The sequence below is a fragment of the Rhinolophus ferrumequinum genome, chromosome 21 (genome assembly GCF_004115265.2).
Source record: "Rhinolophus ferrumequinum isolate MPI-CBG mRhiFer1 chromosome 21, mRhiFer1_v1.p, whole genome shotgun sequence".
Lineage (NCBI taxonomy): Eukaryota > Metazoa > Chordata > Mammalia > Chiroptera > Rhinolophidae > Rhinolophus > Rhinolophus ferrumequinum.
In genome coordinates this window covers 13,508,807-13,521,666 of record NC_046304.1, presented here as the reverse complement: position 1 = coordinate 13,521,666, position 12,860 = coordinate 13,508,807, and the positions used below count along the sequence as shown (strand labels likewise).

General features: G+C 50.5%; 1 protein-coding gene across 3 annotated transcripts in view; it reads right to left on the bottom strand.

The window, feature by feature from the left end:
* Nucleotides 1-1,767: 1,767 nt before the first annotated feature.
* The window catches only part of WSCD1 (WSC domain containing 1), a 50,594-nt gene continuing 39,501 nt past the window's right edge, over nt 1,768-12,860 (bottom strand). For all 3 annotated transcript variants that reach the window (XM_033089673.1, XM_033089672.1, XM_033089674.1), the window contains exons 8-9: nt 11,030-11,230; nt 1,768-9,620 (exon numbers count right to left, since the gene is read on the bottom strand). In XM_033089673.1, the coding sequence (XP_032945564.1) occupies nt 9,268-9,620; nt 11,030-11,230 (554 nt within the window). In that variant the 3' untranslated portion in view covers nt 1,768-9,267. The remainder of the gene's footprint in view (nt 9,621-11,029; nt 11,231-12,860) is intronic.

The window sequence follows — 12,860 nt, the reverse complement described above, 5'->3', positions numbered from 1 at the left end:
ACTGCACCTAAACCTCAGGAGGGGGGCTGGGCAAGAAACCTTTATTATTTTCTGCCTAAGTTGGAGTGTGGGAGTAGGTCCAGGGGAAGATATCGTCCAACCTTCCCTCTCCTTACCACTTACCCGAACATACTATCCCTCCTCTATTGTTCTCAAGGGGAAAAGGGGGTGGGGGAGGTTTCTGTGTGAGAACTTGGGTCCTAAAATAGAAAGGAGGTTTTTACTTAGAAGAAAAAACATTTGGTTATAGTAATGATTATCTTTAGGGAATCAGTGGCAGAACTGGAGGAGGTAGAGAAGCCCTTCTGCCCCAAGATAAATGAGAAGGATGCCCAATCTGCAGTGGAGGCTCCTGTGTGGAGCACAGGTGGGGCTCACACCATTAAACTATATTCCTGAACATCCACCAACAGGGCTTTGGATGAAAATTCTGCCTATTTGTCTTTTGTTCTTCTCCAAGAGTCAGGAACAGATGGTTGAACAAGAACTTGTAAAGTAGCTCAAAACAAGTCTCCAGGGGAATTTGGTGGCTGCCATATTTGTTCGGTTTTTTTGTTTTTGTTTTTTTTGTTGTTGTTTTTTTACCTGTAGCACTGAACTGTTACAGGTCAACTCAGTCCCCAAGTTTCTTAATAAGCAGCTGATGGAAAAATTCAACCAAGTTGTCTTCAGCAATATCCCCTTAACTCACAGATAAGAAAAGCAAGGTATTATTTTTGAGGAAGATGTTATTTTCCTGGAAAACTTTAAAAGCCAGGTGATTCAGGATTTTCATGCATTCCTCTTTCCAGGCTAGTAATATTTCCTGTGCCTCCTATATATCAGGTTCTGTGGTAGGAGCTGAGGTTACAAATATAAATACAAAACATGATATGGTCTCTGCCTCCACTGGCTTCAAATCTAGTAAAGAAAATATGTAAATATAGCTTTTTAAGTGACTAAAACATGTTAGCGAATTGTTTATCAAATTTTTTTAAAAATGAAGAATGGAAGGAATAAACAAAAATTATATTAAGGGTATTTTATTTTTCCCAGGGCACTATTCATTTTGGGGAGCCCTGATAAAGATTGGCTTCTCAAATGAAGTTCCGTCCGTCTGTTATGAATGTGTTTTGGGGTGGTCTGATTAGCAGGTCATTAGTTGAGGTGTCAAACCTTCCAGGATGGTTGACCCCTGTACAATTCTCCTCTCCTTTTATGAAGGCACAATCGCCAAAATTTTGATGGAAACCAAAACCATGAAAAAGACAGCAAAATCAACAAATGCAAAACTCACATCCAAGGAAATATAATTAATAGAGTAATCAGTAGAGAATATTTGCATATGTATATTTAATATCCCAGAGAGATATGAAAAGGTATCATCTGTGAAACAAGTTCTAATCACATGGAGGTCTCAGAAAAAAACATAATTATAGAAATCAACAGGTTGGTTGCACAGAAGAATGTACACATGAAGAGAAAATTATAATTTTTGACTATGAAAGTGAAGAATTCTCCCAGAACCCAGCACAGTAGGATTTAGAGGTGGACAGTATGGAAAAAGAGCTGAGATGTGGAAACTAGATTCTTTTTTTTTTGGGGGGGGGGGAAGGGGAACAGGACTTTATTGGGGAACAGTGTGTACTTCCAGGACTTTTTTCCAAGTCAAGTTGTCCTTTCAATCTGTTGTGGAGGGTGCAGCTCAGCTCCAGGTCCAGTTGCCGTTGTTAGTTGCAGGGGGCAGAGCCCACCATCCCTTGCAGGAATCAAGGAGGCGAACCGGCAACCTTGTGGTCGAGAACCCACGCTCCAACCAGCTGAGCCATCTGGCACTGGCCCATGTGGTAATCGAATTGGCGGTGTTAGGAGCACGGAGCTCCAACTGCCTGAGCCATGGGGCCGGCCTGGAACTAGATTCTTGAGTTTCAATGTCAGTGTAAAGGAATGCTAGAATGGAGGATTAGAGAGGAAAGAGATGGCAATATTCAACAAATCCAGGCATTGAAAGGCCCACTATGTCCTGAGCAGGATAACAAAAAATGAGTATAGAGATGGCCAATATGAATTAGGGATGTTCCTAATGATTCTGTTAACGTCAAGGCAGTGGATTGGGGACCTAAACTCATTATTCTAACATGGATATAACCTGATCCTTCTGGATGATTCTTCAAAATATCCACTACATTCAGTGCAATCCAGTCGTCAGCAATGCTGTATAGATCATAAGGAATGTACTGATTTCTGGATTTCTTCCATATTGGTGCTGTGATGGACAGACCCAAAGGTGGTCCCCAGTGATCCCCATGTCGTGGCGTTCATGGTCTTACGTAATCACCTACCCTTGAGTGTGAGTGGGATCTGTGACTTGCTTCTGTCTAGAATGTGGCAAAGGTGAGGGGATGGCATTCCTGTGATGATGTAATGCGTGTCAGACTCTCTAGCTCTGAAGCCAGCCTTGAAGAAGCCGACAGCCTTGTTGTGAACTGCCTATGAGAGGCCATTCATCAAGAACTCTGGGTGGGCTGGAGGGACAGAGAGCCTCAGTCCTATAATCACAAGTGACAATTGTGCCAACCATCTGAGTGAGCTTGGACATGGACACTTCCCCAGTCAAACCTCCAGATGAGAATGCAGCCTGGTTAACACCTTGATTGCAGTCCAGTGATATCCTGAAGCAGAGGACCCACCAAGGCTGTGCCCAAACTCCTGACCTACAGAAGCTGCAGAATGACTAATCCAGGTGACTTTGGTGAATTGTGAGCTCAACGTTTGGTATGTCCCATGTTACAATTTGAATGGCTGAAGGCTGCGTCAAAAGGGAAGTATCTATGCCTGGTACCACTGCTCTGCTCTGCTCTGCTCTGCTCTGCTCTCTCAGGCTTCCTCCCAGACACACTAAGTGTGTGTCCTGCCTTCCAAAGTAGGAATGGATTACTATGTCATCTGGGTGTGGTAGCTCTGACTGTAGGAGGAAGAGTTAGCCAAGTTGATACCACAGTCAGATGACAAGGCTCTTGTCACTTGTAAAGCTCAGGTGGGCTGGCATGGAACTCACAGGGGCAGGTGTCTGTCGGCAGCTGCAGCTCACACCTGCATGCACACATACTCCTAAATGCATGCACACTGATGGGCTCAGGCCCCCCAAAGATGCTGATCTATTAATATCTTGGGGGCAACAGGGCCTTTCTGCTGCCTGGCATGTTTGTGACTCCATGAAAAGTCTGGGCTTCCATCTTATGGCAGGTTATGGTCCATCTCTAACCTCACTCCTGTGGAAAGGTCTGTACCCTCTGAGCAAGTTTTCGAGTACTGAGGGTGCCTGGTAAGTGGCCCTTACAAGTGAACCCAGGTGCCCATCAAAAAGTATGCTGGCAAAGAATTAGCAGTGAAATGAATGGGGTCGCTTCCAAATGAGCTGAATGAGTCCACTTGCCTCCTTTCCAGCAACGTCTTAAAGCGTTATAGGGATGCAGTATAGGGGAGACCTGGTGGTTTCATCGAAGGGCTCTCATTCTCGTCCCAGCTCCACCCTCATTCTTATTCCTACAGCAGGACCTCGTGGGGAACCCTTCCCCGTTCTGAGTCTCATTTTTCTCATCTGTAAAATAAAGGTTTTGCACTTTGGGCAAATATTTTCAGAAAATACATTTCTCTTCCCACTCCATGAAAATCCTCATGTCTGCACCCCTGAGGCACAAGTGGGATGATGTTTGTGGGACCTGTCAGAACACTATTTACTGTCATGGATCCTCACTGGCCACACCATCAAAGCCAGGCACCTGTCACTGCTGATGTCTGAACCTGAAAAACAAAGGTCTCCAGTACCGAAGACACCCTGGGAGGTTAATTCATTCAGCTCATGCTTATGCGTACAACATCAATTGGAATTGTTTTCATTTTTGTTTGACATCAAGATTCCTCATTTTATAGAAGCACTTATGCTTATTACTCAGGGTGGATCTGCTCATATTTCCCATGTCAGAAACCCAGATGTCTGCAAAGTTTTTGCATGTAAGAGTTCTCAGGAGAGGCCCCAAATCTATCTTCCGTCACAAAAGGGAGTACTAGAGACGAATATCCTCACATCGATTTCCTGGGATCTGGCTTCCTCTACGTATTGCACAGACTCCATCCAGGCATGCGGTATTAGAGTCAGACATTCCAAGGAGAGTTTGAAGATAGGGGTCACATATAACCCTCTCTGTCCTTCTAATTTCTAGCACCCAGCAGGGTTACATAGGGGAGGATAGAAGAAGGAAACTCTCAGTGGCATCATCCCACCTCTCTGCCAATTGGAGCAATTCTGCTCTGCCCCAAGCTTGCATGTCCCGTTCAGCAAAACCAAAGCTGTATGACTAACTATAGCTAGCCTTCTCAGAAGGCAGTTTAGTGCTCAACAGCTGTTATCAAACATGTCCCTCAAAGGAGGTCCCACCCCCAATTCAAATAGCTTCTCAAAGCATTCCTTCCAACATTACATAGTATTCTTCATGAAAGGAGTATGGTAAATACAACAGGGTCATACTTTTACAATCATTAAAGATTGATATCCTGGTCCTTTCACCTGTCAAGTGGACATAATGACAAAGCATTGGTTAAGGATTAAATGAGATAACTGATGGTTTGGGCTGGGCAATAAAGAGGAATGATTTTCTAAAGATATGTAGGTGACCTCATTGTGTACTGACATAAAAATGCTTCTTGTCCTGGCTGGCGGGTACAGCTTCTTTCTGAGCATCTCACACCCAGCCCCATTCCTGTAAAAAAGCAACTTTCTAATTCTATCGGCTCATACGGATCTGAGTTTCAGTCTTCATGTACATCAGCCAGAGACAGAGAGTATCAGGACCTCAGGGCCTTCTAATCCCAGCCCCTTGTACCCTGCTGTGGGCGCTAAGTAACAAAAACCCAACTCAACCCAACTTAAACAATAAAGGGAATTTATTGGCTCGTGTAATAAAACCATCCAGAGGTAGGGCCAATCGCAGGCAAAGCTTGATCCTGTACTTAAACAATGTCGCCAAGGACCTGACTTCTTTCTGTCTCTTGACTCTCCCTTTAATAGTGTCAGCTTCAGGCCGAGAGTACTTCCCCTCCATGGTCCCCAGACGGCCACCATCAAAATCCAAGATTATCTACTTCCTCTTTTATATGCAGCGGAGTGGATAGAGTCTCTACCAAACATTTCCAGAGAAAGTTTTGAAATTTCCTCTGGCTACACTGCCTTAGCTCACATGACCATACCTGAACCCATCACGGTAGCCAGAGAGAGAGAATGCGGTGTTGGCTTAGTCCAGGTCTTGGGTTCACCCCTGGAAGTAGTGATGGCTCAGTTAGATCATAAAATCCCCAAACAGTAATCAGGGGCTGCTGGGAAACAAAATTGGGGGATGGGCATGGGGGATGCAGCCAACAATATCTACCACATCCCTCACTTTATGGGTGGGAAAGTTGAGGCCAGAGAGGGAAAAGGCCTTCCCAAAATCACAGCGAGAAGAACTGGGACCACAACCCAGTCAGTCCTTTAGTCTGCAGACCCTGTATTATTTCCACTCTACTTTTGCTTGTTCAGGCCAACTGGCTAGTACTGAGTGGTCATTAATGTGGGTTCAGACAGATCAATTTCTCCCTAAACCTGAATGCACTGGAGGCATCACATTTCAAACACATCCAACGTGTTCCCAGTCAAAAGAAAACAAACCTATGTCCCAAGAATTTTTGCAGCCACACAAAGATCAACCCCAGCACTTCCATCTCCTCTCTTAGGGCCCCCTAAGAACCAAGTAGTTCCTGCTACTTTTAAGGGGGAAAATGCATTCTGGTGTGCAAACATTATTGCATATTCATGCATTCAAAATCTAATTTTAGCTGCAAGAGACTTCATCATAAGATACATAATTAAGCTTTCTTCCCAGGGTTTGGAAGCCTGTCTATTCTCTCTCATTTACACATCACTGGCATTATCAGAATGTGTTTTGGCTTCTTACAATTTTATATTTTCGGTTTTCCAAATTGATCCACAACAGGAGACGAAATCCATGGATATTACATGTTTTAACACACAGGTTTGTGTAACTCTATAGCCTTGCTTTTGAAGTTGGAATCTGTACAGTTTCGCTGTTCTAATGGGTTTCTGATGCATGTGTCACATTTCCCTAAATGCAGATCCACTTTTCCTCCTTGGCTGGTTGGGACAGTATCCTCTTTATGGAGAAGCTGTGAACTATAGACAAAACCTAACTTGGAAAGAGACAAAAGGACTTTCCCAAAAGGACAGATGGATTCCCCCTTCCTGCATTCTGCTCTCCTGCAGGGGCAGGCCCAGGTGACGGCTACTGACAGTCAGCAGCAGCAGGTAGCGCCTTTCCATCTCCCTGCTCATCCAACATCCGGGAGCACCTGCCAAGTACCAGGTGCCTCCCATGGGCATTGATTCAACGCCCACTGGATACACCCAGATCCCTTCATTCTTTTCATTTGCATGCTTGGCTAAGGTGCACAGTAAACCAAAAGGCCATTGGATCAGGCGGCACTCCACCTGGAAAAAGAGGTCTGTAGGTACCTGGCAGCAGGGGAGAGAAACGGCCTGTGCTGTTGCTCTCCTGACTCTCAGGGTTGGTGGGGGAATGCTCAGGAGGCCATGCCCCAGCTGGGGTTCTGGCCAGTCCTCCAGCCACCTCTGCCCTGCTCATCCTCCACGGCTTCTGAGTTTTCTACCTAAAGATTATCTGGGTGGCTCGGGACTGAGGGCCACAGCCAGGGAGCCAATCTCTGGTGGCGACCAGCGTCCATCATCTCCATGGGTTGGTGCTGCTGTCTCCCTTGAGATCCTAGGTGTGCTCTGGAATGCAGGTGTCCCCTGGCCCCCTTCCAAGGCAGTGTGGAAACTCCTCGTGGGTCTCAACTATTCCTACAGCTCAGGAGACACAGCCTCATTGGAGGCCTTCACAGACGACCTTGGAGCCACGCTGAGCCAATGCACATTTATAAAGACCCTGCTGTTTCCAGCTCTGAGCTGAGCCAGGTGATGCTTTGGGAGGGTCTAGAACAGCCTCAGCATCAGTGTGGGTTTGGGGGAACCTCAGGAAGGACTTGGAGGCCACCAGGAGCGCAACTGCTCAAGCCCACTTATTGGCAAAACTGAACGCTAGGGAGGCTTCCCTCTGAGGAAGGGCAGTTCCACTGGGACCTCTAGCCCTGCCTGCCCTCACTGGGGGTGGCTCTCAGCTCCCCATTGCCAGCCAGGGAACAGAGATCAGGGCATCCCTATAGCCAGATTTCCCAAACCCCTCACCCGTTTTCTCCTTGTGATGGAGCTTGGATCAGACAAAGGGGTCCAGCTGGGATTACCCCAGTCCTGGAGCTCAGGGGTTACCTGAGGTCAGGCCCACCCATCTTCCTCCCCCTCACAAAGCTTGGTGTGCAACTGAGGTCTCCATAACCCTCCCTATGTCTTGGCCGCCCTGGGCCATGGTCCCTGGTCCATTCCCACTTCTAGACCTGAACTCCCAGGTCTCCATATGACATGCAGCAAAGGGTGAACCAGGAAGGTAATTAACATCAGCGCCTCTGCCCCTCCCAGGCTGGGCACTGAGTTGATGTAAGGACAGTGTCCTTTTCTGTGTCTCCACCTTTGTCCTCACCCACCCACTCCCTTCCTCCTGCTACACAGACTGGAAGAGAGACACACACACGCTCCACGCTCCATTCACCTGTTTTGTCAAACACACCAGGGTTTTCCAAGCTTCTGAGCCTTTGCACATGCTGTTCCCTTTGGCTTCACTATCCTTTCCCTCTGCTTTGCTGGGATATTCCTACAGATTCCTCAAGACCAGGTAAAAGTTGGAAGGCCAGGCACACGGGCTCACCACTGTGGGCCTGCACAGCACATATACTCCTGTTTCTGGGTTTCTCGCTCCTATCTGACCACCCCTAGGCTGGCTTCACTAGAGCTGGGGGTGGGGGACGGGGGCCTTCCGTATATAGGACTTCTCCTTCTTCTGGAGGCCACACTCAGCAGGACTCAGCAGTTGTGAGTGCCCTGCCCTTTGTGTTCAGGAAACGAATGAACAAGTGGGACAGATGACAGCCCCACAGAAATAGAGACAGAGGGTATGACAAAGAGGCCCAGTGACAGGAAGTGGTGGGGTGAACAACAGAGAGGGCTCGGCCACGGCCACCTGGGGTCAGGCAGAAGCTGCAGCCATTGCCGGTGGTCCAAGGGAGGAGTTGAGGGGCCAGGTAGCTCCCCTTCCTTGTGACCCGAGAGTGGGACCCCATGGAGAGCAGGAGCTTGTCAAGATCAGTAGGACAACCAGTTGCAGTGATCCCCAAGACCTGCCCTTCCTGGGTTTCCCGACGTCCCCCACAAAGCCCCTCCTGCTGACATATGGGACCCGGGGGTCCAGGACTCCCTGTGGCCCAGCTCCCTCCCTGCCCCACTGTGCTCTTGCCCTCACACCCTGTTTCTGAGGCATGGCATGAATGCCCAGCTTTCCCGGGGACAGTTGGAGGAAGTAGCCAGGCAAGGAGGCTCCACTCCAAAAAGCATTCATGTTAGAAGGGGTGCCAAGGGGTGAATAGAACTTTCGGTGGGTCCTGAGGTTGGTGTGTGTTTTAGGGGCACTCCACTCTGCCCACAGTGCGGCCAGCCCATCCTCAGAGAAGGGGAGGCAGGGCTGCAGAGCTCATGGTGCCCGGTTGTCACACCACACACATTTATGGGATGTCAGAAAGGCGGTCGGGGCCGCATGGCCCACAGCGACAGTGCAGAACCCACCTCCAAGCCCAGAGCAGGAAGGCCCGCCCAGCCAGTATCCCAAAGTCAAGGGCTCTGGCCAGTAAGTCCATGGCTGGGGCTGGAAACAGGGAACCTGGGCCCTCTGAGAGCCCTGGTGCATATGTGTGTCTGTGTGTATGAGACAGACAGACAGACAGCCTCTGGGAACGCATAACCTGGGATCTGTGTGTGGCGGCGTTTGCAAGTCTGAGTGTCCAGCACACCCTGTGTGGTGGCTTAGGCGTGGAGTGGCGTGTCTAAGTGTCTGGCTAGGAGTGTGCATCCATTTGTGTCTGTCCTGTGACATCATGTCTGCCTGTGTGGACTAAGTAAGGGCTTGTGTCAGGTCTCCCTGCACGTGTGGGAGGCAGCACCTGGGCAGCCCTCCCTGCTGGCAGCACCGGAAGCCTTGTGTCCCAGGGAGGCTGCCACCTCGTGTCCCAGCAGGTGTTACCCCGGGGGTGGGGGGCAGGCTCTCGGTGGGGCGGGCAGAGCAGCCGGGCCTATCATCTGGGCACGTACTCCCTGGGCAGCCCCGCCCAGTTGTGGTCACGCAGGGCCTTGTCCACCGTCCGGATGTAGCCATTGATCAAGTCCTTCATCTCCGGGGTGAAGGGCTCGGGGTCGTGAGGGCGCCCGCCGCGCCGCCGGAAGCTGCCTTCCTTGTTGTTCTCCACGCAGAGCAGCCGCTCCTCGCTCACCGACACGTTGAGAAAGGCCACCATCTCCCGCAGTGTGGGCACCAGGCTGTGCCGCAGCTCCTCGTAGTGCACGACCAGCAGCCGCTTGCCGTACTTGAGCCAGTCCAGGACATGCGAGGACCACCACGACGAGTAGCTGTTGACGAAGTCTGGCCACTCTATGAGGGGAGAGAAGGGGCGCCCTGTCAGCGCGCGGCCTGGCAGGGCTGCTGGCCCTTCTGGATGCCTGGGAAGCGGCCAGGATTTCCCGTTGCCCCCTGCCCAGGGCCAGCCTGCCCAATCCCCCGCGGAGGAAGACCCTTTTGGTGACCTCGTGTGAATATCAGGCCAGGCGCTGAAGAGTCCTAAGCCAGCCAGAGATGTGAGCTTGAGTCTGCCTGCCCCCCAGCCGTTACTTTGCAAACACACCAACTTAAGACAAATGTGGACTGATTGTACCAAGAACTGCTCCTCTCTCGTGTGCTGTGAATTCCTCGACCTTAGGTAGGGACAGCACCTGGCTAGGGAGAGCTGGGGCTGGGCCGCAAGGCATGATACAATGGTATTAAAGACAGGTGGGAAACCGAGGCAGGACACCGGTCAAGATGACCCTCATTCACCTTGATACTGTCTCTGGCAACCATGCACTTCTGCTGTGGGTGACGGGGGCTAAACAGTGTGTGGGGGCAGCCGCCGGGGCTCCCGGTGAGAGGAAGACGCTGTGCAGGCCCGACTCCTGTCCCGGCCCCGCCGGTAAAGCTAAGTGAGTGAGGTGCCTGATCCATGCTCACTGTCTGGTGAGTGTGAGGCCAGTTTAATTTGTGGCACAGCTGGGCAGTAGGGCATACAACGAAGGCATGGACGAGGCAGCTGAAAACGTCTGCAGATGACCTGCTCCAAGAGATTTCTTTTCTAGCAAATTAAGAAATCAGGGGTTTTCTCGGGGGAGGGGAAGGGAGCGTGCAAATGTCAAGAATCAGTCCAACAAAAGCAGCTCCCAAAACTGGGCTATCAATCTGCCTCAGTGCTTCGGGCAGCATCTGCTTTCTCTCGTCTTCACCCTATGAGACCCCGTGAGATAGGGACCGCCTTGTTTTTCAGATGAGAAAACCGAGGCTCAGAAGACAAGGCATGCCGTTTGCCTGGGGTTACTGGGCCGGGAAGAGGCCGAGGAGGGGTCAGAGGGTCCTAAAGGGCAGTCAGCAAGGGGGACAGGGATGGCTGGGAGTGGGGAGGCTGGTCTAGTGGAGGGTGATGGGGAAAGGGGAGGACAGGGTCAGCCTCAGCTGATCGCAGGAGACAGGAGCACAGCCTGCCTGGCGTACAGCCCCACATCTCATCACGCCACCCACCCTTCTGGACAGTTTTATTTCTGATGGCTTCATTTTATATCATTCACCACCCTGACTCGTATCTCTGTAATTCCTTTCCCAAAGGCTAGACTATGCTTGTCTTGAGGGTAGAGACTGATACCCCTTTCCCTGATACCCGGCCCAGGGCCTGGCACACAGTAGGACTTCAGTAAGCACGTGTCAGCAGACCGAGTCCACGAATCACGTTGCCCGCTGCCTGCTGACCCCTTCTGTACCTTTGCTCTTCCAGTTGCGGTCAGCTGCATAGCCCAGGTGCCCGGCACACTTCCTGTTGAATTCGGCCACCAGGGACCTGTATGGGTTCCGGATGAGCAGAATGGCCGAGTCAAACATCTCAATCTCCCTCCTGCCACTCTCATGGGTCTTCACACAGATGGTGCGCCGGCTCCGCCAGTGGTCCTTCTCACCCTTAAACCCTGCCCGGGAGAAAGGAGAGGGCCACTTTGGAGGAAGGCATAGTGGAGCCCCCACTGCCGTGGCCACAGACGGATCTGAATGCTAACCTGCATCCCTGAGGGAAAGCTGACAACAGGGCCTGTGGATGAGAGAGGCCTGTGGGTGGCATAGCAGGGGGCACTATGGATGGTTGACAGGAGTGGCCTCCAAACGAGTGACCCTACCTACCCAAGAGAAAGTGAGAGCAGGAGGTGTCTGAGAGTAGGGAAAGATGGCGTCTCTACAAAAGAAAGGAGATAAGGCACCTCCTGCAGAACCCCAGGAGTAAGGAGGCAAAGGCCCTGATCTCACCCAGTCTCTAGACATTGAAGATGCATACATTGGGGCATTTTCTTGGCAATTTCACACAAACATCACAAATACCCCTGTGAGTCAACTACAGCTATAGGCATAGCTAGATGAAGCGACTGAGGCTCAGAATGGGTGTGTGACTTGCCCAAGATCACACAGCACCATGGCAACAGAGTCAGGGCTCTCTCCACATGGCCGTGTGTGTCCCTATGAGGACACAGTGGAGGTAGGATCTCCATCATCAGGCTCAAGGGTGTAAGCAGCTGTTGCCCCTCCCTCTGACTTTATGCCTTGGTCCTAGAACAGGGCCCCAGCCTTGCATCTACGGGGATTCTCCACCTGGGGCCCTAGAACAGGTCTGGCCAAAGTATTATCCACAATGTTGGAGCCAAGCCCTGCGAAACCCAGGGACCAGTTTCTATGAACAGAGCCTTGCTCCCATTGACCAACCTTTCCAGGCTGGGGCCCTGCCTTCTTCCTGGGCCGCTTGGGCCACATTGGGGACAACAGTCCGAATGACTTCTGGCTGAGAAGGCCAGATTCTACCAGTCCATACACAGTCACATATTTATCAACAATGATGATGGTGTGCTCATTCTGGGTTGGACTTTTTATGTCAGGGTTCCAGAACTCAGACCCTATCTTTACGCTATCGTCTAGTAGGGAAATAGCCCAAGTATACCACAGAGCATAGGAACTTATGGGAACAAAGAGCAGGGGGGACTGGTTAGAGGGTGTAGTAGGATATCACAGAAGGCTTCCTGGAAAGACGTCCCCTGAATTTAATCTCCTGCAGGCCCATGCCAGCCAGCTCTGGGGACATGCTCCATTACTGTGCTTGAGCTTATCTTGGGTTCTTCAAAACACAAACGAGGCCCCTCACCCCTCTTTCATGAATGGCTGGGAAGCATTGGTATCTACAAATGCCTGGACATTTGCAAGTCTTCTTTGAATCTGGACGTCTGGGTTCACTTACTGAAACTCAACGCGTTTCAAACTCATCTCTGCCATGGCCGAACACCAAAACTCTTTGCTTTGATTCATTCTGTCAAATAGCTGGGAGTTTCCAGGAAAGGAGGAGTCAAACCATGGGATGAGGAAACGTGAGGTCCAGTCTTTGACACCCTGAAACTCGGCGACTTTCGTACAGCCTCCGCCTATTTCGCCAGCAACCACTTTTCTGTATGACTTCGGCCACATTCACCCATGACAGGTTTGGCATATTGGCATTGGAGCTACATTGCGAATTTCACACCTGCATGTATCACTGCTCTGTAAGTGCACGGAGGCCAGCGGTTA